Raw genomic sequence first — 26,258 nt, 5'->3', positions numbered from 1 at the left:
TCATTCAGAGTGTTCAAATGAATCCATTACAACCATTAAAAAGACGAAAAGACTATTGAGTATACCAACAAGATCCTGAAAGGGTCAAGCATCTACCTTAGGGACAATATTTCATTGCAAAACTTATCCAACTAGTCTCCTGCCTCAATGGTTCTTCTAATCTGGATAAAATAAAGACCCATTATACCTGGAGCATATCGTCTTCATCAGCCGCCTTTTTTTAAATTTTATTTGTAGATGTCACGATTATGGATAGAGACTGAGATACAGACAGTGGCAGACTCAGTTCTACTGAGTCTCAACCCAGTTAAACTGTTTACATTGATTTCCTTCACAACTCTATAACTAGACAATACTGATCAGTGCTGTGAACCGCTATTGGGATTGGCTACTGGTGAGTATATCAGGCGGTCAACGTCATTCACTTGTTGCCTGTGCTTGTTTTTGACTACTTGCCTACTGCCAGCCTCACCTATGTCAGCTTGTGACTCCTGTTGGCCACCTGCCCTTATTTTGGATTGCTTCCCACTATTCTTGCTGTTTGTCTTACTCCTAGGTATGCCTAGTCATTTACCACTATCTAATATAGCTATGTATGCACCAATTTTCATATCAACCTATACTACCACACAAGATCTGGGGGCAATTGAGTACCAGTGATCACATAGCGTCTATGAGAAAGAGAGGCTATTATAAGTGAAGACAGAAAGATGTTCCATAGGTTTATTAGGAAACTGGTGGCAAACCTTAAGAGATGTGCGATCAAGAGATCACTAATTAAACTTCAGTAATACATTCTTACACCACTACATGGTTGATGTGGCCGTTCTTTCTGCAGTCTATTCCTGCAGGCCACTTGCAAGGTTAAATAAATGATTCCTGTTGCAACATTTTTCAGTATGTTTAAAATTTTCCCATGTTACTGCTATTTAAAATCCGTTAACATGATGACATGAGGACATCAGGAAAAGAGAACATTAAATACAGATACTTATTATACAGTCCTGGCCAAAAGTGTGTCATTCTCAAAAAAAAAAATATTTTTCAAAGTCTGCTGCCTAAGTTTTTATGATGGCAATTTGCATGTATTCCAGAAAGTCATGAAGAGTGATCAAATGAATTTCAGTCCCTCTTTGCCAAGACAATGAACTTTATCCCAAAAACAACATTTCCACTGCATTTCAGCCCTGCCACAAAAGAACCAACTGACATCAGGTCAGTGATTCTCTCGTTAACACAGGTGAGAATTAGCATGACAGAGTTATCTCCAGCCTTGCCCTCCTCAACATTTTGTTAGAATAACAGACTGTAAGCTTTAATAAGAGTGGTGCTTGAAATCATTGTTCTTCCCCTGTTAACCATGGTTACCTACAAGGAAACATGTGCAATCATCATTGCTTTGCATAAAAAGGGCTTCACAGGCAAGGATATTGCTGCTAGTAAGATTGCACCTAAATCAACCATTTATCGGTTCATCAAGAACTTCAAGGAGAAAGGTTCAATAGTTGTGAAGAAGGCTTTTGGGCGCCCAAAAACGTCCAGCAAGCACCAGGACCGTCTCCTAAAGTTGATTCGGCTGTGGGATCGGGGCACCACCAGCGCAGAGCTTGCTCAGGAATGGCAGCAGGCAGGTGTGAGTGCATCTGCACGCACTGTGAGGCGAAGACTTTTGGAGGATGACCTGGTGTTAAGAAGGCCAGCAAAGAAGCCACTTCTCTCCAGGAAAAACATCAGGGACAGACTGATATCCTGAAAAAGGTACAGGGATTGGACTGCTGAGGACTGGGGTAAAGTCATTTTCTCTGATGAATCACCTTTAAAATTGTTTGGGGCATCTGGAAAAATGCTTGTCCGGAGAAAGAAAGGTGAGCGCTACCATCAGTCCTGTGTGATGCCAACAGTAAAGCATCCTGAGACCATTCCTGTGTGTGGCTGCTTCTCAGCCAAGGGAGTGGGCTCACTCCAAATTTTGCCTAAGAACACAGCCATAAATAAAGAATGGTACCAAAACATCCTCCAAGAACTTCTCCCAACCATCGAAGAACAGTTTGGTGACGAACAATGCCTTTTCCAGCATGATGGAGCACCTTGCCATAAGGCAAAAGTGATAACTAAGTGGCTCAGGGATCAAAACATCGAAATTTTAGGTCCATGTCCAGGAAACTCCCCAGACCTTAATCTCATTGAGAACTTGTGGTCAATACTCAAGAGGCAGGTGGACAAACAAAAACCCACAAATTCTGACAAACTACAAGCATTGATTAGGCAAGAATGGGTGGCCATCAGTCAGTATGTGGCCCAGAAGTTGATTGACAGCATGCCAGGGCGAATTGCAGAGGTCTTCAAAAAGGGTCAACGCTGCAAATATTGACTCTTTGCATAAACACTGAAGCAGCAAACTTTGTGAAAACCAATACTTGTGTCATTCTCAAAACTTTTGGCCATGACTGTAATTTTGTTCCTGGTGTCCTTCCACGGCAGCATAACTTTCCCTCGATGGGCTTATCCATTTACAAAGAATGGCAATTTAGAGAGGGATTAGTCTTGTGGCAGAGGCAACCCCACTAGCTTTCATGGAGGACCACAGAGAAAGGAAAATTATGTGTAAGTGTCAAAATAGAATTGTCCATTTTCTATTTGCCCAGAGTAACAAAACTTTGATATCTCTAAGAATAAAATGTTCAAAATACAGAGGTCTACATACAGAAAGAGAGGGGTTTGAAAGAAATTACATTTTTTGGTGCTAGCACTGCTTTAAAAATAAGAACAAACCCAATAATGTAGGAGTAATGTCACACACTTGGGCATTTTGTTCAATGCACACCAGACTTCAACTAGGTATAACCATTGGAAACTATTTCAAGGAGCTAATAGTCACCTAAAACAGCTTGAAAACAAGACTAATAATTTGCACACTGAACCACAAGTATAAATGTCATGTATTTTGAATGCTGTCAAACTATAGGAACAAGTATATTGTGTATCTTAACGTATCAAAATACTTTTTTTTACATTTCAGCAACCTGTGTTTTAGATTTGGCAGCCTTTTATGGAATGTGGGGAGTGTTGTGCGAGGTGTAGCTATCAGACCTTTATACTGAACGTACAATGAATAAATACAGACACACAAAAGTAAGTAAATCAAGTGACTATGATGATACCAAAACATAGGTATATTTACCAGATTTCATTTTGGTCCAAAGCCCAAACCCTCCATCATCATGCTCCTTTATAACACAAAACTGGTTAGCAGTAAATGGTTAGGATATCAAGTTCACACCAAAAACTAGTCAAAGTAAAACTTTATTTTTAATGTTTCTGACTTTAGAAACTAAACTTAAACAATACACTTAGCAAAAAATATTTCAACAATGATAAAGGGGGGCCAAATAGAAATCTGAGCAACTATGCCATGGTTAGGTTTCCATTGTTTAATCAAACAAAGTGTCATGTGTTTATGTGTCTCAACTACCAACCACTATTGTTACATCTGGGAACAAAGTGTTGTTAATCAAAAATACAGTGGACCATCTGCTGAGATTAGGTGTCCTCTATCTCTTTCTGTTTTAGAGAGCACCATTTCAATAATGTTCTGGTCGAGCACCTCGACTTGGTAACTGTCCTGGTAATCTGGAGTTGTCCTATACTTCAATGGGATAGCTTCATTTTACCACCCAGGAGCATGTGATGCAGGCACACTTATTTAGGAATAGATATATTTATAGAATAAAAACATTAAAACCACATAAAAGTAGCACATGTAATAGAGACCGTGGGTAGAAATCTAAAGTGAATTTTATGCATTTTATCGGGGTTGTTCCAAAAACATGAATGTGTGTTAGGAGGATAAATAGGTGCATTTGTGCAAATAGTATATAATATCAAAATTGTATTGATATGGTGCATTTATGCAGGTTTGTGTTTGACCCGTAATGTCTTTTTTTAGAAGTAACAGAAAAAAAATAATAATGCATTTTTAGATTTATTTATTACTTAGAAAACAAATAAAAACATGCAGCCAAACAGCTACGCTGTGATAAAATTCAGATATTCTTTGGAAGAACGCAACACAGGCTAATATAAAACACTAAAACTGTTTTATAAATACAGAGGAAATCACTGGCAGTTATATAGCAGAGATATGACGTTTCATTGTAGATTATAATCATACAGCAGTCTTTTACTTACTGGAAAAAAGTTGCCATACATATTTTGGCATCATAGAGTTGCAAGATGCATATAGTCCAGGTGTATGACAAGACATACTGAGCCTGATTCATTAAGGAACTTAAATCCAGATAGATGCCCTAGGTGCATGCAATTTATCTTTAAACGCTTCAGACAGCCTAAGATTTCCAGGGCGGAATGGGGGAGAGAAGGGGCGTATGCACATAGGTAATATACAGTAAGGGCATGCAAAGGATGAGCACCCACACATCTGTCTGATTCAAGTTTGGGGCATCTCTGAGGTACGTGACTTTTAGCCACATCAGTTGCACCAGGGCATGGACAGAAATGATGGATGTGTATGCAATGCCAAAACCTGTGTTTGCAATTAAAAGCAACTGTAAAAATGCATTTTATGTACGTAGGCATTAATAACATCCTGATACATGTATTTCATTGGGGAAAAAAAATAAAAAATAAATATTTAAAACGCATTCGTATCTATGATTTCAATGATTAGATTTTTAACAGGTGTTAATTTTTTTTTTTTTATCTGTGCGTTCTTATGGGACTTTATTCTGCACATATGCATTGTGCGTATCCGGCAAGTGCCATATAGGCAGAGCGCATGCAGACCTGTAATCAACTAAAAATGTTTCTTCAGATCCGAACTTGAATACTGACATACTTGCATGCAATTTGCATTCAATTTAAAAAAACAAAAAGCACAAATGGCGTTCACTTGTGTTCCTTGATGAGTCAGGCCCACTGTATCTAGCAAGTTCATGCGTTTCACCAAAATATACACAGTACTAAAAATTAAACAGAACATAATTTTAACTACACAAAAACGTACATTACATACAGTTAACTCCAACATTTTGGAGTTAACTGTAATATTTATGGCGTTTATGACAATATTTATTATAAACAGGTGGTACAATACTGTATAATTCTGGGTGTGGAATGTATGGTAAAAGTTGAACTCATACGTTTCCTTATTCTGTGGTACATACTCACTGCATTCTGATGCTGTTGAATGTACCTCAAAGCAATGGCGAACAGGAGCAAAAATATCCATGTACGACAGTCCAGACTGGGATTGCTGCACAGACCAACTTTTCACATAATACACTGGATGCAATGAAGGTACTAAGTAAACCCTGGGACCAGTAAAACACAATGTTTAATCTTACTCTGCCATTTCACTGCAGCTTTGTTGAAAATTAAAATAAGATTGGAGTCGATGCCTTAATGGATGCTGCCATTGGTCATATAGCAACGGAGTCTGTTTTTCTCTTTCAAACTTGCAGTGACCGCAGTGGCGATACCTCTGTGGGTGATATCACCAATCTCTAAAAATTATTAATTAGGAGCCTTGACGCTAAAAGTCCAGACCTTTAAAGCTTTATTCCGTTATTTAAAGTGGTTCTTTTCGATTGAACACAAATTAGGTAGATAACACACTGGGTAGAGTGTAACAGAGGTTTTGGTAGGCACTATTGTTTAATAGTGGATGCATTGGTTATTCAAAATGGAGTGTCCTGGATAATCATGAAAATGTGGGAGTGGAGTATGCTGCTTAACCCCTCCACTGCTTAGGGTCTAACTCCCCCTGCAGATACTATGACTGCAAAGGGGATAGTGTGAGGAAAGCAAGGATCAGGTTAATGGAGTTTTATAGCCCTGGTCCCGCTCCTCTACTACCATTGGACTTTCATTTAAATATTGCCTCTAAGCACAGGACTATTGGGTGCTACTAGTGTCCACGTTATCCAGTGGTCCAAAGTGGTTAAATACTGTACATGTTTAGACGTTGTATCACAGATGTTGCTATACATTGTGAATATACAGTATGCTAATGTTGTGATTTATATTGCGAAGGTTATAAGTTTGACAAGTTATTCTTGAATGTGGTCAGGTGGAGTGTTTAATCAGGGACAAAAGAGAACAATAGGTCTCTGTTAAACAACTAGCATATGCAAATACTATCATGGTTAGACAACAAGGTCATTGCTATAGAGTACCCTGGATTAGGTTCCTAGGCATCTTCTCCACAGGGAGAACCACCAGGAGGAGGACACTCAGGGTAAAGTATTATCAATTTCCCACATATCATAAGCTGGCTAATGCCCTAATCCACTCATCATTAGCCCCAACACTGTGGGAATATTGAAGAGGATACACTTGCGCTTGGAGGATTAGTGACTAGGAACTGCGCTTCTGTCGCATGGGTATTCTGTGTTCATGAATTAGAAACTAGGAACTGCATTTCAGTCACATGGATATGCAGTACCTGCACAGAATTGCATCTGTCTAGTTGCTGCTTATGCACCTCTCCGTACTGCCATCTACAAAATAAACTGCGTTTTGGTTGCAATAATCTGCCCAGGCTATTTCAAAGCACCCACTGGAACATGCGGTCTGCACAGGGAGTCCATCTAATCCTCAGGGTTCCTGGGAACACTGAGCACAAAGCATATGAACAGTATGTATTATCTTCCTCCACCATTTGAGATCGCTCACATGCACTATGATGTCAGCCAATGGGTGAGGGAAGGCCTGAAAGTTCCCTCTTTCAAACAAAGGTAATGAAGGGAGGCTCTAAAAGAGAGTATCAATCTCACCCATCATAGTTGCTACTGTCCCCACTTTCAAACAGTGGTGTCCTTTAATAGATATTGTCTGGTGATTACCAGGCAATATACTCCCACAACCATACAGAAAATAAAACCTATGCATACAAATTTGTATACAAAAATAAAAGAGAGAAAACAAAAACAATTTCAAAACATTTGCATTGTACCACAGTCTTAAGTTATAAAGAAACCAATGGTATCCTTCCAGCAAACAAAGTGTGGTTTGTATGGTTAATACACAGAAAATGACAAACATTGTTGTTAGAATGTGATCAGCCCAAAAAAAATTGTCTTTTTGTTGTTTTTAAAAAAAAAAAAAAAAAAAAAAAGACAAAATCTGCTCAGCACAGGGGTGAAATAAAAGAGATATCAGCAAAGGGTTTATTGTTTAACAAAAGTATGTAAAAAGTATACCCTCAGTAACTGCACTTGCTGGAGTGCTTTATGTAAAGATCTAACAGCATTCCTGCGACTACATGCACTCCCCCCCCTCCTTAAATAACAAATAAAACACAAAGCTCTTGTGGGGAAATCCTTACCAAACAGAACAAGTACTAATTAGATCCAATAAAAAAGAATGACAAACATTAAGGTTTATACTGCTTCGCAGTCCATAGTTCATCCCATCAACAGCATTTTGACAACTTGTGTAAGCCTCACATACGGAGGGCATAAGTGCTCAAGTGTTTTACTATTTAGGGGAAGAGGCAGAAACCAATTTCGCCTGGAGTTATTCATTAGAGATTTTAAACAGGTAGATGATTATTCCCTTCTCTACTCTCCATCTTGGCTTCAAGTTACCAATTTACAGTACTTATGTTTTCCCTTTTACTTTTAACCAATAGTTTACCCTATGAGCCTAAATGTGCATTACATTTACATCTGTTAACAAGGGTGAGGGTTGCCATGTTTGGCAGGCTGAAACAGAAGGGAATCTCAGCCAGGGAGTCCTATGGAACAGTATCCAAAGTGGCAAATTATATTGAAAGTGGTCACTCACTTAAAGTGCACTTGTCATGCAGATGCCACAAAGAATGCAGCCAATGAATTCACTAGGAATCCGTGCTATCAATTAGGCAGTTTATGAAACACAATGATTGTAGCTATTTTGTGGCCAAAGCCAACAGGCATGAGAATACAGCTTATTTATTCCTGTGAATCAAATTTCTCACTTAGAGCAGCTATCCCATATGGAAGTTTTTTTTCTCTTTAAAATAGCAAGATAAGTATGTATCTTATGGTCATTTTCTAAGCTACTCTTCAAAGAAATCATAGTCTAGCTTCAAAATATCTTGGGAGGACAGACTAGTGTGGCTGCCACAGGCTTACAGCTCTCAGCATGTCCATAGCTCCAAACATTTAGAATTCCAAAAGCAGGACAAAACAAGTCCCGCAAATAGGCATATTTGAACAAAACTCCACCTACTTTACCATTAAGTACCACCATTTTGTGGGTCACAGATCAGGATGTTCTGCCAAAATCGGGATACTTGACAGGTATGCATGTCACATAATAACAGACAGAGCTCAGAGGTGGCGTTCCAAAGCTCATTACATCATATGTCATGTGACTGGGGTTGCCATGGTAGTCACATTACACTATGGAAAGACTGCAGAATTATAAATCATTAACAGCAGTTAAATTATAAATGATAATATTCTTCTTATAGCCTGCCAGTGATTTATGGTAAAAAAAAAACAAACACAACAAAACAAAACAAAAAATGCATTCCAATGAATTTTGGTTTCTTAGAAATTTTGGTACAAAAATGTCTGCCTTGCCATGTGGTATGCTTAAGAAATTACATTTTAATAAAGTATCTTTTAGACATGGAGGCAGTCATCCATTAGCTAGTAATAAATCCACACAATGATTTCAGAAAAAACAAGTAATGTTTTAACATCATGTCACAGATGTAGCAAACTTTAAATTGACAATTGACATATCACATGCCATAAATATCAATGTGATGCATTTAATGTCAGTTTAAGGTTTGCTGCGCACGAATGAGTTAGTTAATGCTGCACTGAGACTATTGCCATAAAGTGTAATTCTGTATAATACATATTTGATCTAAAACCATAACAAAATGCCAGCATTGAATACATGAAAAATGGCACAAATAAAGTGAATGACGTAAACTGTGGAAAACCGTGCAAAGGTGGAAGTAGTGGTGAAGGGAAAACCGCCTTAGACCTTTAACCAAAACATTAGTATGTTTATCCCACGCCAATAATGTAGGAAAAACTATGTACTAATTCACTTAATTATTAAACACTTTAGTAAGAACACTGACAGATATACAAGGCAAATAAAATAATAAAGTGTAGAAGTATACAAAACCAAAGCAATTTGTATTTGGTCAGCTACCACAAGAGACTTCACACTTTCTGGTGTACATTAGTTTAGTTCTGCTATATTCAACAATGGTGATGTTCAAGTTTTTCATCTCAAGGACAGCACACACAGAGGGGAATTGAATACTCAGCGGTATTTTCTTTTAACGCAGCCGTAAGTGATATTAACGCGGGTTTCACTCATTCTGGAGTCTGTTAGCTTTACCCGTTATTCAAATCTATTTTGAACACACCGATTTGTTTGCAAAACAAGTATCGCAAGCATCGCAGACAAGTAGATGATCCATTGAAAGTATAGGAAGGAAGTAATGTAAAAAAAATTACAGTTATGTTTCTCAGTAATGTATAACATGTAAAAGGTGAATTTTTTTTTACAAAAGCATGTTAAAAAAAAACCATTAAAATTAATAAAACACAATAATCACTAATATATGTATGCATGTATATCCTAATATGTATGTACTAATGTGTTTTGTGAGGGTATAATGTATAGTAATAAAAGTGTAAAAAGAAAAAAAATATAGTTAAAAAAGTGTTGTGTGTAGATATTATAAAATACAAGGTTGTATAATGCAAACATATGCCAATACATTTTTTTACTCTACATGGCTTCGTTAAACCCTCCCCTAAAAACTTCCATGCACCTATAGTTAACGTACAGTGGCGGCGTTACCAGTTGTCAAATTGAATACTACGATTTTTAATGCTGCGTTAAGTGAAAACCACCGCGATTGCATCTCCAAACCTGCACGGCTTATTTGCCATTTTTTAATACAGCGCTAAAAAAATTCTGCGAACAGTTGAATTCCCCCCACAATCTATAAAACCATGTAGAGAGTACTGACACCGTTGACATGTATGTCATAATATAGAAGCAAAGTAGTTTCTCCAGAAAGCTGAAAGATTACATCAGACCCATTGGCACCAATATGGAAAGCCCTGTTTTGGAATGCTGGTCAGTGAATTTTATCAAAGGCCCTCATGTAATTGTCTTTTTTGTTGATCAACCAAGTAATCAAACATATTAATATTGGTTTACATTTTTAAAAGCTCTATCTCCTCCATAGATGATATGCTATTACTTCTATCCCCACAACTAGAATACTACAACACTGAAATATGAAACATTATAACCCTGTGTTTCCAGTAACTAGTATAGTACTAATTGACTGTGGATATTACTTTATGCATGATGATTTTCCCACTTATCTTCAGATACAAAACACTCTGGTTCCCTTGTGTTTTCATAGAAGTCAATTGCTCTTGAAAAGTCCATTTCGTTAAGTGCTGGACCATCGATGGAGATTTTTAGAATGTCGCAGAGATCGCCCACCGTTCTTCCTTGCCGGTGACTATGCTTCCATAGCTCCTTTGCCCGACTGATTTTTTCAAACAGTGCGGACCCAAGTGGCATGACTAAAGCAACAGCAGCTAAGACAGTGAAGTCAGGAAAAAGCTCATGCATCTCAGAATTTGTGTGGACCAACTTTACACATAGGTCTCGAAAAGTCAGGTGGCTAAGGCTAAATACTATACGTTTGAAAAGAGCAAAGTCATTTGAAGCTCGCTCTGGAACCAGAACACGAGAGAAATACTGCAGCAGGTGCCGCAATTCTACCTCACCATAAGCACCAATATCATCCAGGGAGGATGGGTAACGCTTTGGGTTGAAAAGAACAGAAAAGGAGCTTACCACCTTAAGCACATTGCCAGGAAAACGGTCTTGCAGACTCTTGCATACATTTTCAAGACAGGTTTCCTTTATGAGCTCAAAACCTTTCAACTGGACTTTGGAGCAGTCAACCAACTCTACCCCTTTGTAGTAGAACCTGCTTTCATTGTCCTCATCAGGATGCTCATTCAGCTCATTGAGGAACTCCTGAAAGTTCTGGCCATTTGTGGATTTTTGAGCCTGCAGGGTGGCCTGAGATGCAGTCACTATTGGATTCACCATGGAGAGATCTAGTTCCTCTATTTGAAAGAATTGATTGAGTTTTTGGAAGATGGGAAGAATATCAAGAAGCACCTTTGTAAAAGCCACAAACCAGAACTTTTTTAGCTCTAAGCATAGTCCATTGGCTATAGGAGATTTTGCAGATTCACTTTCAAGTAAAAGAACTAGGGTGGGCCAAGAGGAGTCAATGGTTTCAACAGCTGGTAAGATACAGGTCCAGTGAACTGTTCCAGAACAATTTAAGTCTATGCCACAGATGTTGAGAACATTATGTAACTCATGAAAACTATGGCTTTCCCCATTTTTATTGCCATACAGTCTATACACTGCATCCATTACACTTTCGAATTTCCTTGCATAATCAACACTGATAATACTTTCAGCTGGCAACAAAGACCTTCTGTGTGAAATACAGTGAAACTCTGTTAAAAATGGGCAAAGAGATGTCTGCTTTTCACCAACACCATTGTGCCTGTCTGACATCAGTGATGAACCATCAGAGCTTAACCAAGCTACTTTTTTTGCAGGGACATGAAAGTCGCTTAATATCTCCATCACTTTGTCTAGAACAGAGTGCGCATCCCCTGAACACAACTCAAACCTGCCCAGGAATGTGATGTATAGTTGTCCATCACAGGGTGAAATAGATGTTGTGAACACTACCAGATTTCGGTGTTCTGTGATATCCACGGTCTCATCAACTACCAGCCCAATGAACGGAGAGTCTTTCAGCCTCTTTCGATCTTCACTGTGCAGTACTTTAACAATGGCTGCCTGAATTGATCAAAGACAAGAGTAAATCAATCCTTTCATTTTCATGTGAAAGTTATACAACTGCATGAAATATTGTCAGCAAACCCCTTCTCACCAATACACAGGGAAGAATTTTGTAATTACAAGAAGTATCAACAGATTTGTTTCTGGGAAATGTGATCAGTTTACAGAATGCGCCAGAACAGACGTTAGAGGAAACACAAGCAAATCTGATATATATATACACATACATATATAGCAGATTTGTTTGTGTTTCCTCTAATATATATATATATATATATATATATATATATATATATATATATATATATATATATCTATATCTATATCTACCTATCTTACTGGCTGTATTATAAGTGACACATTTTTAAGTAGGTTAATGCACTGTACTGTAGACTCATATGCTATTAATACAATTGTATTGAAAGCATGTAGGCAAATTTAGCAACATGTTACACATGGGGAGGAGGTAATATCCATTGTGCTTGCCTGATCCATCTGTCAATATGTATATAATAAGCAGTCCATGCAAACCTGCATGGCATTACTTATGTTTAAAAATGTCACAAATCCTGAAGACAACACCCACCTAGATACTGTGAATATGCACCTTGCGTTACTATGGGCTCCTCTGAAAATAAAATTTTCTGTGATCCTGCTACAGAAAAACATATTTGAAATATCTGTTTTTACCCTCTGACAACAAATCAGCGTTCTACTTGACCTATTTAATGACACAGCAGAGAAACACAGAGGCTCAGATCTTCACTCCCTCTCCTTCCCAACACTGGCCATGCAAATCTTCAGCCAACTGCCAGAATTAACTGGGCTCAGACAATGCCTCATGGCATCTGTACAATTCCATTTCATTTCCGCGGAAGCGCTTCTGCTACAGAAGAACTCTGTGTGTACTTGGGGAGGGGAGGTTTCCTGCAATGGCTTGCGGTGCATCCAAGAGCTGGACAATGATTAATTACAGGCTGTGGCCACTCCGAGAACAGTTTTTTTTTATGAAGGGCAAATAACCTAACCCAGTGACCTTTTATTTTGCCCTTTATATTTATTTTATTTTCCTGCCAGATCCCTTGCGTAAAGGTTATCCAAGCAGGGGCACTGCCACAAATAACTGGACTGTAACAATAATCAGTGAGACCTTATATTAATAGGTCCATCATTGGGTATAAAACATGTTACTCAGGTGTATCTTTTTGCAAAGTTACTTGTGATTAAAAAATAAACAATCCCATTTTAATAAATGTCTAACTTTACTAATAACACTTCTAATAATGCTTTGTTTCATTTTAGACGGAGATAAAAACCCCTCCATGTGAAAAATAGGCTAATGTGGTGCAATCACCAAATGTCAGTTGTTTTCTATCAAATGATAATATTTCATCTCATTCCACATGATGACAGACTAAACACGCAGATTTCTTTAGGTTAATGTAAATTACAGGCTTATATCTCAACAGTATTAATTGGACAAGTCATTTGTATACATGCTCCTTCCTCAGCGAAAAACGCAATGTGCACCTAATGTTTTGTGCATACAGTTATGCAACAGATTTGGGTTTTGCACATGAAAATATATAGGGATGCAAAATTTCCCATCTTCTGAGGGCTAGGTGCAAGAATGTGTTTAGCTCTGCACCCGCATGCAAAATCCAGATCTCACTTTGTGGGACAAGATTCTATAAATTAAATTCAAGGGAAGGAGAAGCGAAGTGGTTTTTCAGTGTGGGGGGGGGGGGGGGGGGGTAAGGGGGGCAACAGAACATTTTCCTACAGTTTATATTGAAGTTCTTGGCGCATTTTAACCAATTTAACAAACTTTCAAACACACAAAAGTTCAGTGGTGGTCCTAAAGAGATAGTGGGCTGGACTTTATAGTGACTTTTGCTTACTCTTTCCACCAAGCCCTTTCCTGAAAAATGATCTTGTATAGAAAGCGCTTTACTTGGGCCATTTCAAAAACCAGAATGTGGTCATGCTCCATGTTATGCACAAGGTGGACAACTCGGCATATTTGAATAATAGAAATGCATTGCCCACCTGCAGAGTTGGTGGTTAATAAATGACATTTATTTTTATAAATTATAGTAACACACAAATTGTGTGTTACTGTAAGGTTATAGAAAATCAAGTTCCTCATGTATTCATATGTCATAGTGTCTTATTGAAATATTAGAGAGGCTATTTTGCTTTTGTTTGGAACATACATATATTTGTCACATGGGTTTAGTGATATTTAGCTATTCGTGGAATTGTATAAGATTTAGATTAACTTCCAACAGCACCCAAACCAATGTGAAGAATATAATTAATGAAATAGAAGATGATCCTTCAGAAGAAAGGGTCTGCACCCATAACAGTTTAATCCAGTGTTGTGCAACATGATATTTTTGGGGGTCTCCAAGTGGTAGTTAGACCCACAAAGGGACTGTAAATTACCTTTGTGAAGATGCATGAAATCACTTTATGAGATCAGAAAACCAGCAAGAAGTTTCACAGGCAGGTGACATAATAGAAATCGTTCTGGTCATGAGGAGCCCCACCCCTCTCTGGCTCTTGGACCTTCTGTTGCCCATCACCAGTTTAAACAATCTGGTTTTCAGAAGGTAATCTGCGGCATCAGGGGCTAGCACAAATACCTGAGCCATGACATCATCATATGGTTACAATAAAAGGTGTTATGGAATATTATGGAGAGGTAGCAACTCTAGATAATGATGATTATAAAATTTCCTCTTCTGAAGCCTTCTAGGGATTATACCATAACTGTTTGTACAAGAAGGTATAGCCCAATGAATAGCTTCATGGTGCAGAATGCACGAAATGTAGCAATGCAAGAAATCCCACCTCTCAGGATTGGTCCTCATCAGTTAAAAGAACAGAACAAGACACATTGTTATCCAAGCTGGGAATATGATATTATGATTATTATTCCAGACAACCCAAGCGGTTTCTTTTGTTGTAAGTGCAGGCAGGGAAACAATTATTTCTTTTGTTGGGTTCTTATTTAAATAAAGAAATCTATAATGTTAATGAGTTCGAACTAAAGAATTTTAATTTACAGGGCAAGGAATGAATTAGAGATTTACCTTCCCAGAGTATCCTATATGTGAAAAGGAGGAGTTGTGTGTTTAACTGGAAGAAAATGAGATCTTGCAATTTGCAAATAGACTGTAGGGAGGGAATTGTTTTCCTTTACACATCACATTATTTGTTGTACGGTTTTTGAAGGACACTGCAGAAAGCCATTTGTAGCCTTTGCTGGAAAGTATTATTTAGGCATATTTAGTCATTGTATGGGAACTTTTACACACACACACATATATTGTATATTTATTCAAGGAAGTCACAAGATGCATTGTCATGCTGGATCTACAAATATTTTAAATTTGCCCTTTAAAACATTGCGTTTGGCTGATAACTTCAGCACTTTGCCTTTTTATTGTGCTACATATTATGACTATCCATGGGGAGCTAATTTATAAGCCGCAGGCTGTGATAAATGGTAGCTAAGAATTATGTTTAATTTATAACATCATATAAGGTAAGCATCTTTCAGCAATGGGATTGCTCTCACGGTATGCATCTGGAACGTCCTTAAATAAAAAGGCTTGTACTACTCGCACAACATTGTGTGAGTAGTACAAACCTACAATTTCAAATTCCAATTTCAAGATATTAGCTTTGATCACTCTAGACTAATAAAAAGAGATATCCGATTGGCTGCTATGGTAAATTTGTGTTATTCACACCTAGTTATTAAATAGGTATTAAAGTGTTCTCCTCTTTAAAATATATTGATTCTCTAATTGCCCTACCTTCACTTGAATAGTACAAGTGAAGTGAGGTTAGACTTCCAACACTCACTTTGGCCTTCTGCTCACCTTTGGTGTTGCTTGGGTAATTCTGCAGCATAACAGATCCAATGCAACAACTCAGCAGCATAGGGGAACAGCAGAGGTCCCGTTTATATGTCACTGCCAGGACCGCACACTATAAGATATATAATATATTGGAGCCCAAGGGGAGGGATCCTAACCAAAGAAACATTTAATGGATGGGACGGCAATTCAAAATATATACATTTTAAAGTGGTGAACCCTTTTAAAAAGTGTGCATTCTGTCTTTCAGAAGTTACATATTAGATTAACGGGGGAATTCAATTCAATAGTGTGCAGACCGCGTTAATTTTTACAGTAACGCGGTCTGCACACTATTACCGTTATTACGGTAATAGTACACTTAAATACTGTTATTACGGTAGTTTCAACGCCGGCTTTTTGCTCGCAGCTCAGGGTTAAATTTACTGTAATAACGGTAATAGGTTTAGCGCGGCGATAGTCTGGGGGGAATTGAATTCCCCCCCTAAGAATACTTGTCAACTACACACAGCCGAGGCAGACATTTTGTGGGTTGAATCAATTGTTATGGGTATTTGAATTTACTTGAAGCTAGTGACATCACTAAGTGATCAAAAGGGCCTAGTGCCTCTTTTACGTCAGTAGTTCCCGGTGAATAGGCTGCATTCCAATGAATATTCATTTATCCTACAAAATGTTAGAAAAATGAGGGGATATATATTATCTGCTTATCTGTCAAAGAACAGAAACACAAAGAACACAGCTGTTGCAGAACAGCTTACAAACACTCCTTTTCAACAATGCTGTTGTACAATAACAAGATACATAGAGCAATCACTCCAACCATCCATTCTGAACATGTTCTGCATCAAATGTAACTTTCAATAGTTCCACCTAATCTGTTATTTTCCCTTATGCTGTATTTTTCTCAAGGTTTGTATGTTGCCTGTCAATGCTAAGTTTGTGTGGTTTGTACACACCTGCATTTGTCTTACACTGCTTGGGTGGTAATACTCATTTTGCTCGGAAGACAATAACGCTTCACAAAGATTGAATTTCTGCAGTTCCAGCAAAGAAGACAGTTTCCCACTGGAAATACCATCCTTGGCCATGTTGTAAACAGTTGTCAGAATAGCGACCTTAGATGGATCCATCTCGGCTTTGATGACTGACTTTATTTCTTGATGAAACTGTAATTCCATGGCCAGCTGCTCACTGTTGACAGCGAGTGCCTGCCTGTGGGCACCAGAGGTCACATGACGTAAAAGTGCGTGTCGCTGAAAATTATCAGTTCCCACAGTGAAGGCATTCTCAGCCTTGCCATGCTTGTTCTTTACAAGGGCCTGTCGGCACTCCATACAAAACATCAGCTTGCGCTCGTAGTCAAACTCGAGCCACGTGAACTCTTCCTTCCAATGCTCATTGAAATAACGCTTACATTTCTTATTTGAATTCGAAGTCTCCCCTGCCGGCTTTTTTCCAGGGGTCACCATGCTCCCAACAGTGCCCATGCTGAAATCAAACATTAAGGGTGGGCTGAAGTTTTCCATGCTGCATTAAACTGTGTAAGGCACTCTAATGCAGCTTCAGTGACGGACTAATGGACGAAAGAAACAAGGGGAAAGATATTAGGGATCAAGAAATATCCTGTCCTCCACACCACGTTTTGACGGGCATTTTGGTGTACAATACCTACTCTTTTTTTTTTTTTTTTTATCCCTTGTGTCCTCAAACAGGGTAATACTGTCATGAAACCTGCACAAAAAAGTCACCCACAGTGGACACCAAGTGCAGATTAACACATACTGCAAAAAAACTGCAGAATGGTAGCTTTTACACCACTTACACTGGCCAGCAATATAAGTAAAAAATATTAAGATTATTTTTATTATAGACATCTTTTTTATCCACACACACTAAAATTAATGGTCATAAACATTAGTTTCACAAGCAAGTTAATTACTCAATTTAAAAAGCAAATCTACTGAAACAGCTCTCTCTTTTTACACATGACTACATTTTATTCCCTATTTCTAACACTGAAAAACCTAACTGTATAAACAGGAAGACTGGCACTGAAAGGGTTAATGTAAATGAAAGGTATATCCTGGCACACAATCAAAATAAAGCAATGCATCACTTAGATGCTAGTATATAATTTACAATACAAAATGTAATCAAATTATGTTGGAAGGAAGTGTTCAATTTACACACATGCACATTTAAATACATATGTATATACACACATACAGTGCCTCCTGCTTAGGTGACCAGCTGACAATACAGGCCCAAGTGGCATTAAAGCAAGAGTGGTACTTTTATGCCTAAATGTAGCTGAGGCTAAGTGAAAGTAACAGGGAGGGGGAAAGAGCATGATAATGGGAGAGGAAATAATGTTACAATCACATATAGAAACAACAATTGATTAAAATATATATATATATATATATATATATATATATATATATATTATATACACTGTATATACAGACACATACTGATATATTTATATTAATATCATCAGATTTTGTTTCCATACATTATTGTAATACAACTCCCCTATTGTGCAGTGCTGCATAGTTGTATAGTGTCAATACTTGTCCCTTCATTAATATACCAAATATGGATACTGTACATATTTAAAAACATAGTATGAAAAGAACTGAAAAGTTCAAAAAGTTTCATTGTTGTAACCATTTCAGTTTAAAAACAAAACAATTAAAAGCACATACAATGTTGTCAATATAGACTATAGACCAAACTATGAGTACCAGACCAGTGCAACATTAGAAAGGGTTAAAATAGGTCAAGAGAAGGTTAATGTAGAAGTCCAGCAAAGAAGGGAGGGAGTCAGGTATAGTCACGTAAATACATACCCTGTAAATGATGATGGAGATTATATTAACTTTCCAGACTGCACCAAAATATTCCTGAACACTCCCCTATCCCCCCACCCCGGTGCTTTTTTTTTTTTGGTGTATTCAGACACACAAAGGCGAGATCGTTCCATGAACTCCCTGTCACAGCTCATACACTTCACTCTCCTAACTCGGGCTGGCAACCACAGTGTCACTGGCAAGCACAGGCTCTTTTTCTAAATAGTAAACATGGCAAAGTGGTTGCATTCATCTCTGGGAAAACAATGCTTTGCAGGCAGCCGCAGAGAGACACAGAGACATGGGAGCAGCCATGATGTGTCTGCCTGTGCAAATGCGTGTGTGTGTGTAATACTCTGCTGCAATGTCAGTGCTGCCCCCTAGCGTCTGGAGATATGCACATATTCTCTGTACCTTCTCCGTATAGATGTATCTATCACAGTATTCTGACATGACAGGATGGCTTATTTGTGAAATGTAGCACTTTTGTTTGAAGAAATATGAGAAACTAATTCTTTTAGCATTATGTTACCAAATACAATTGTGTTTTTCAGTTGAGTACAATAACTAATATATTCTATCTGTCTTGTATTATTCATTATTTATATATTTTCAACATATAACACAGTGCTTTACAGAGAATGTTTAATCACTCACATAAGTCCTTGCCAACTGCCAAGTGGTGTTTTACCCCAAAGCTAACCAATCTGTCAGCATGCCATTCAGCCTCACTGCCTTGCAATACTAAATAAAGGTATTTGACTAAAAAAAACCATTCATACACCTGGATAAATGAGGCACACCAAGTATATTGAAAGTCAGTTCTTCCACACATGTGTGGCTTATCTGTTTATATGGCGAATAACAATTAAGCATGTAAAAAATGCTGGACTTCTCAAGAGGACACCTAAGTGACTTTGAAAGAGGGGTGATTGTTGCCGGTTGGGTACGTAATAGCGGTACTTGGATTGAAGCGCCGCCATTTTCTACTATCGGAATGTATACCAGTCATACAGGAGTGTTATCGGTCATCTGCTCTGTCTTCATTATAGTAAGTAGGCTTTTTTTATATATCGGAATTACTGAAATCGGAATTGTTTTGGTTGTTATACCGGGTGTCAGCATTTCAAGCACTAGTAGAACGACTATCACTGATTGTTGCAGTGTGAGCAGGGCCGTCTCTTCCATTGGACACGATGGGCAGGTGCCCGGGGGCCCTGCAGGCAAGGGGGGCCCGTCCGAATCCTAAAAAAAAAACAACAAAAAAATACCTTGCTGTCACATCAGCGGTGATCCGGCTCCCTCCCTGGTCCCCTCTTCCGTGCTGTGCCCAGCATTCACTGCAACCACAGCACGGAAGAGGGCAGAAGAGACTCAGCGGCGCGGAAAAAAGAATAGGATCGGACTTAAGGTAAGTTAAGGGGGCCCCTATATATATATATATATATATATATATATATATATATATATATATATATATATGTAAAAAAAAAGTGATTATATATATATATAATCACGTTTTTTTTTACATACATATATATTTTTTTTACACACACACACACACACTATTTATATATATATATATATATATATATATATATATATATATATATATATATATATTTTTTTTTTAGGGGCCCAGTACAGTGCATTGCCCGGGGGCCCATAAGGTAGTTAAGGTGGCCCTGAGTGTGAGTGGCAAAAGCTTTAGCTCAACTTCCTAATGCTTCCCGAGCAATGTTGTCTAAGGTGATGTTAGCATGGATCTCTGAGGTAAACACATCATCAGCAAAGGGAAACATTTGGTCCTATGGCTGAGGACCACCAAGAGCTAATGTTAGTTTCAATCTGCCACTGTTTTTCTCCTAGTCTAAGAAGCAGACGATTCCCCCCACCTCCTGCCCGATAAGGTAAGAAACAGATGGGGTGTAGGTACAAAACCTGAACGTGGCATTTGCAAACGAGAGGGGGTGCTGCCTAGCATACCAACAGAGCTTCCACTAGCCATGTTATCTGTACCTCTAAAAAGTGTTGCTCTAGGACTGGCATTATCAAAACCAATAGGAAAATAATACAGTGGCACATTATCATCATCATCATCTATTTATTTATATAGCGCCACTAATTCCGCAGCGCTGTACAGAGAACTCATTCACATGTCCCTGCCCCATTGGAGCTTACAATCTAAATCCCCCAACACACACACACACACACACACACACAGACCGAGGGAGACTAAGGGCAATTTAATAGCGGCCAATTAACCTATATGTATGTTTTTGGAGTGTGGGAGGAAACTGGAGAACCCAGAGGAAACCCACGCAAACACATTATACAATTATATTCAGAGCTTCAGAACTGACACTGGTGTATCAGTTAAAGAATGGTTATGTATGGATTATAAAATGTGTTATACATATAATGCCCCTTGGCAGGAGTGTTATGGTACATTAGCACAAATTATCAGGTTAGCATATGCTATCACAAAACAGTGATCCTCAGTAGAATGTTTGTATATCTGACAATCAAGGGCACCTCGAAACAGATTCTGGTATCCCAATTGGGTCCCAATCCACATATATTTCACACCTCTGACATATGTGCAGAATGTACCATGTTCCAGTGCAGAAATTAGAAAAGGATCCCAATGTCCTCACATTTCTTTCTCAGTCAATACTTCAACACACACCTCACAAATTATGCCATCAGTACTGTCCACATATCATACATCAAACCAGCATCGCCCCAACATATGATTCTGTGAAAGGACCCCATACATTCTACAAACACAAATTCCCCCATATATATTATGTAAACGGTGACCTAATACATCAAAGCCAGCATTGCCCCCACACATTATACAGACCATAATATTCCAGTACATATTGTAGCTAAGGTATCCTCATAGATCAAAGCCAGCAGTACCCCAACACATTATACCAACCATAATATCCCCCTACATATTGTAGTTAAGGTGCCCTCATACATCAAAGCCAGCAGTGCCCCCACACATTATCCTAGCAATGTCCCTTCATCCCCATAAACACACACATGTACTATAGTAAGGGAAGGAAAGGAAAGGCTGGGCAGGGGACATTACTATTATATTGGTTGGAGGGGCTATAACCTTCTGGGCCCCATAGGAGATGCACTGCCTGCAGCCTACACCGTTGCTCGTTCCAACCCTACTACATGTATATAAATGGATCTCTCCAGCCAGAAAGTGTCCCTGGAAATCATACAAAGATGTTTTGAATATTTTTTACTTTTTTAATTTACATGTGTTTAAGAAGTATCCCTGAGTCATTTGGCAACTCTATCAAAAAACATATATAAAGCAGCATTGGTGCAAATAGGTCCTAAGATTTGCGCCATTTTTTTGGATAGAATCTTACTAGTCGGCAAAATTTTGTGTGTGTGTGTGTGTATGGAAGATAAATTTATTTGCACTGTGGCCTACAGCAGCAGATTAGTGGAGATGTACAACTTTGTTTTGTTAACAATCATTATGACATGGCCAAATATACTGTATACTTCCATATAAACATACTATTACATATTTAAAATACATTAAAACAAATATAATAGAGCATGTTACATTATTTTATAAGAAAAGATTTCAAAGTCAATATCTCACATCTCATTTAATCAAAGAAAAACCACATTTAGCTAGATGACATGACAATGACAAGAGACCCACTCTCTTCTTAAACTTCTGGAATACTTGCTGCATCTGTCTCACATCTCTCAACTGCAAAGAATGCCAGTGGGGAATGTGATAGAGGGGGCATTTAATACACAGTAAGCCATTTTAAAATAAGGTATGATGTATTTATATTTTTTTAAATAATCCAAGAAGAAAATAATTGTGTTTTTCAGATTTTTATCCATTTCCCCAAGAAAAAATATTAATATAAAAATAATTTTCATTGCACATTAACTACACATGACAATGTCATGGAGATATTTCAAGGCTTAGAACAAGCCTTAATAAATTCAGCTATATAGCACAGTTATATAGCACAGCCGTTTTAATAAACTAAATTCCCGCAGCCCACACATCCCATACAAAGTGACATGAGGTAGGAGCTAACCGTTTTGCTGGAAGGCCTTGATTAAACTGGAAGCTGACCTCAATATGGCGAGAGAGATTTGTCTTCAACAGCCTGGGGACTAGAGATGACATTTGAAATAACCTACTGCTGTGTGTTATCAAAGCAAGAATAGTCAATAACAAATTAACCGGCTTAAGAAATTCCTCAAGTAACAACATTTAGCTATGAAGGCTATTTCTCTACATTTTTAAAGCAAAAGGTAGCCAGATAACGATGCAAGGACCTTTTTGGCTTTGATAGGGAGAAGAGACGCAGAAGGCCCGGAGCCATGTACTTTCTTCGTCCTGCGACGGGTCAACAAGGGAGCTGTAACGCAAGGTGACAGAGCCTGAGACACCAGAGAAGTGGGGCGATGTGGAAGAGTTTGGGTAATGTGCACTCAGAATGGATTATCTGAAGATCACTGACAGACTACATCAGCAATGACATTTGCTAGAGGAAACCACAACAATTTCAGATCTTGACGAAGGAGAGGGTCATTCGTCTGTTTAAACAGTTTCATGAACAGTGTACCTATTGCTACACACGAGAGGCAGACATTTCATGGGTTAAATCAATATTCAAAAAATGGCAGCATATAAATTCAGAAGATAGAAGTGATATCACTGGGACATTATCCATTTTGGTTCTCATTGATGGGCCTATTTATTATGCATCCCACTCTTGCCCGGTTAATTATCATCTGTCATCACAGTGATGACAGATGAATTAACGTGGCAATTTACTACTGAAGTCATGTAGGGACAGCGCATCCAATAGGAGGCTGTCCCTGTAATGAGCTCTTTCTAAAGTTAACTCCGGGTTCTGAACCGGAGTCTTTACTGAGCATACGCCACCTTGAGCCATGCATGTGCAGAGGTCATTTACATAAGGGGAAAGCAGGAGGGCTGGAGAGAGGGATCCGAAGCTCCCTCCACAGGAATGTTCTCCCCATAGGATTGATCTTCAGATGGCGTTAGTCATCGGGGACAAGTTTAATATATTTGTCCACACCGTAGACCCCATTGAGTATTATGGAGACTGCGGTATTATGCGGTAATTTGGCTAATGCAGAAGATATCTCCAATATCTCCTGGGTTAGGCTTTTGTTAAATCATTAATTTACATAAAAATGCCTAAACCATGCGGACAAACACGTTTCTGCATGGTTTAGGGCTTGATAAATAGGCCCCTTAGAATTAGGAGCAAAACCAGCTAAAGTGTGCAAATTTGTACCTGGGCAACTGCAAGAGGTGCAAATTCCATTTTTTTTTGCTTGCACGCAGCGAAAATACTCCCTGCTTTTGCATGTAGCACACAAATACTGGGCAGCTTTATTTTACTACAATTTAGAGTTTAACTAGGAGGCACACCTCTATATCTATCCAAACATTTCAAATTTCCCCCCCACAGTATAACACAGTTGCAACTTCTAGCTAGATTTACTGCTAACTCTAAATGACTCTCCCATGCCGAATGCCTTAGTTCCTACTGAATTGATAGTTTGAATATTGGTTTCGTACAAAACATGGTTGCGTCTACTATGTGTAGGTGATCAATACACTTTAAGATATAGATATTTCTCATTTCAGTATGAATCAGTTTCCTTGGTCTACATGTACATAAATTAAATTCAATCCTTCAATTATTTCCATTATTAACCACAGATATCTTGTGTAAATAACTATGTATAATACCCCCTTCAATGCTCATGATTCAATTTTATCGATTTATGTAGAAAAATAAAATAAAGGTTCACATATCATGGGAATTGTGTTAATGGCTTTTTCTTAACTCTTTGCTTTCTGGAAAAATGTGAATTGAGTCTAAACAGGGGACATTCTCCTGTTTAGGTTCAATTCACACTATTCCAGGAAGCAAAGCGTTAAGAAAAAGCCATTAATAAAATCAATTAGGCAAAAATGACAGTGTTGTTTCCAATCTCATTGTGATTAGGACATGGGGAAACCTTCTGGAGAGGTTACAGAAGTAATGGGACTACCCTTCACAGCTGAAAATAGAAACCCATCAGAGCACGAAAACAGTAATAATGAGCTAGAGATTCACACATCAACACAGACACATTGCGTACAATAGTGCAGGCAGCCATTTTATGAGCTGAATCAATAGTCTTGTTGCCTCAGTAAGTCAGTGGTTCAAACTCTACTATACATAGCAATGCAATACTATATTTATACTCTATATAGGTGCAATTTAACCATTCAGAGGAATTCACACTCCCTGGCAAGGAAAGGGTTCAAGGCAAATAGTCACATTATAGGGTAGATTCAACTTAGCGCAAAGTTCCGTTGGAGCCTTGCGTGCTTAGCTCCTGCACGCATTTCCGTGAATGCAGACTGTGCAGTTAGCTTTTTTAAAGATTTTGGGTTATTTTGTCTACCTATCTTCCACCTTATACTCCCTGTATCATTAATGATGGTAATAGGCCTGGACTAAAGGCTCCAAACAAGTTGGTATCTCATATTCCATTGCCATTAACTGTTCTCAAAAGGTATATTTAATTTAGGTGGTATATTAAATGATTCATACATAAAAATATAAAGTTTACATTACTAAAACCATGTTTGTGGGAAAGGGGGGTTTATTGGTTGGCTTATTTCAAACCCCCCAAAAAATGAAACAAAAAAGAAAAAAAGCTATAGCCTGCAGACAGCATTCATACTGTAAAACTTAAGCGAATTTTGGGATGTGTAGTCTTGTGTGTATATCATATTTATGCTATGCATATAGCAATGTTATGTGACATTTAACAAAATGTACATGTGGAATACTGCCCATGAAAGTTCTATATATGCACCTATGATATTTCTTATTTAAATCTATCAATTCATCTCTTCCTTTTATATTTGGAATCCCTGTAATCCTGTGCTTTGCCCTATAGAGGAGCATGGAAAGCTTTACTTGGCATAGGTTATTTCTGCACCTTTTGACATTTCAGCCACAAACAGTCCTTTAGTAAATGTGGAGGTTTGGAGCAATAAAACCGCCTCAAATACAATGTTTAGTAAATCTAGCCCCTACACTTTGACTAAAAAAACTAGTCTCATATCCTTGTGCTAGTTAAACATCTGATATCCAAGAATTGCAAACAACCACAAACCCTCAATCTTATCCTTTAAAAACATAATTTGGCAAGTCACCGTTTATCTCCATAGTTTCTTAAAGAAGGATGTCATCATCCATAACGCCACAAATTTATAACAAAAACTCAAATAGACATTTTACAAAAAGTTTGTTTCATCTTCAATTTGCTCTATGATTGCGGCTCACCCCCTGCACATATATCACACAGCATTAGAACTAGGAATTAGACTAGCATAATATCTTAAATTGATGTCCTTTGTATTGCTTTTGCTTATAACACACGCACCCCTTCCCAAGCCCCACAGTTAAACACTGTTCCTTGAATATGTATAATCTTCTTGTTTTCACAATAATGTATTACCAGGGGCTGGGAATCTATCAAAGGGGAGACCAAAATAGTCTATTTTTTTAGGGATTTA

At 38.1% G+C, this 26,258-nt stretch overlaps 2 protein-coding genes across 4 annotated transcripts in view; both read right to left on the bottom strand.

Annotated features, from left to right (window-relative positions):
* ZNF385C (zinc finger protein 385C) overlaps positions 1 to 26,258 on the bottom strand; it is a 245,946-nt gene that overhangs the window by 80,717 nt on the left and 138,971 nt on the right. The gene's annotated exons all lie outside the window — the stretch shown is intronic.
* C6H17orf113 (chromosome 6 C17orf113 homolog) lies at positions 9,536 to 19,016 on the bottom strand. The gene is made up of 3 exons (XM_075176925.1): positions 18,641 to 19,016; positions 16,745 to 17,361; positions 9,536 to 11,892 (listed from the first exon to the last, which is right to left on the bottom strand). Exons 2-3 carry the CDS (start codon positions 17,312 to 17,314, stop codon positions 10,348 to 10,350), a joined length of 2,115 nt encoding a protein of 704 aa, XP_075033026.1. The 5' UTR covers positions 17,315 to 17,361; positions 18,641 to 19,016; the 3' UTR covers positions 9,536 to 10,347.

The sequence above is a fragment of the Mixophyes fleayi genome, chromosome 6 (assembly GCF_038048845.1).
Source record: "Mixophyes fleayi isolate aMixFle1 chromosome 6, aMixFle1.hap1, whole genome shotgun sequence".
NCBI lineage: Eukaryota > Metazoa > Chordata > Amphibia > Anura > Limnodynastidae > Mixophyes > Mixophyes fleayi.
The sequence above is the reverse complement of the archived record's forward strand: the minus strand, read 5'-3'. Positions and strand labels throughout refer to the sequence as shown.

Excerpts from the sequence above, each read along its gene's own strand:
- C6H17orf113 (XM_075176925.1), bottom strand. The coding sequence starts at position 17,314 with ATGGAAAACTTCAGCCCACCCTTAATGTTTGATTTCAGCATGGGCACT. Across the intron at positions 11,893-16,744 it reads GCAGTGTAAGACAAATGCAG|GCAGCCATTGTTAAAGTACT; the intron begins GTGTGTACAAAC and ends TGATCAATTCAG.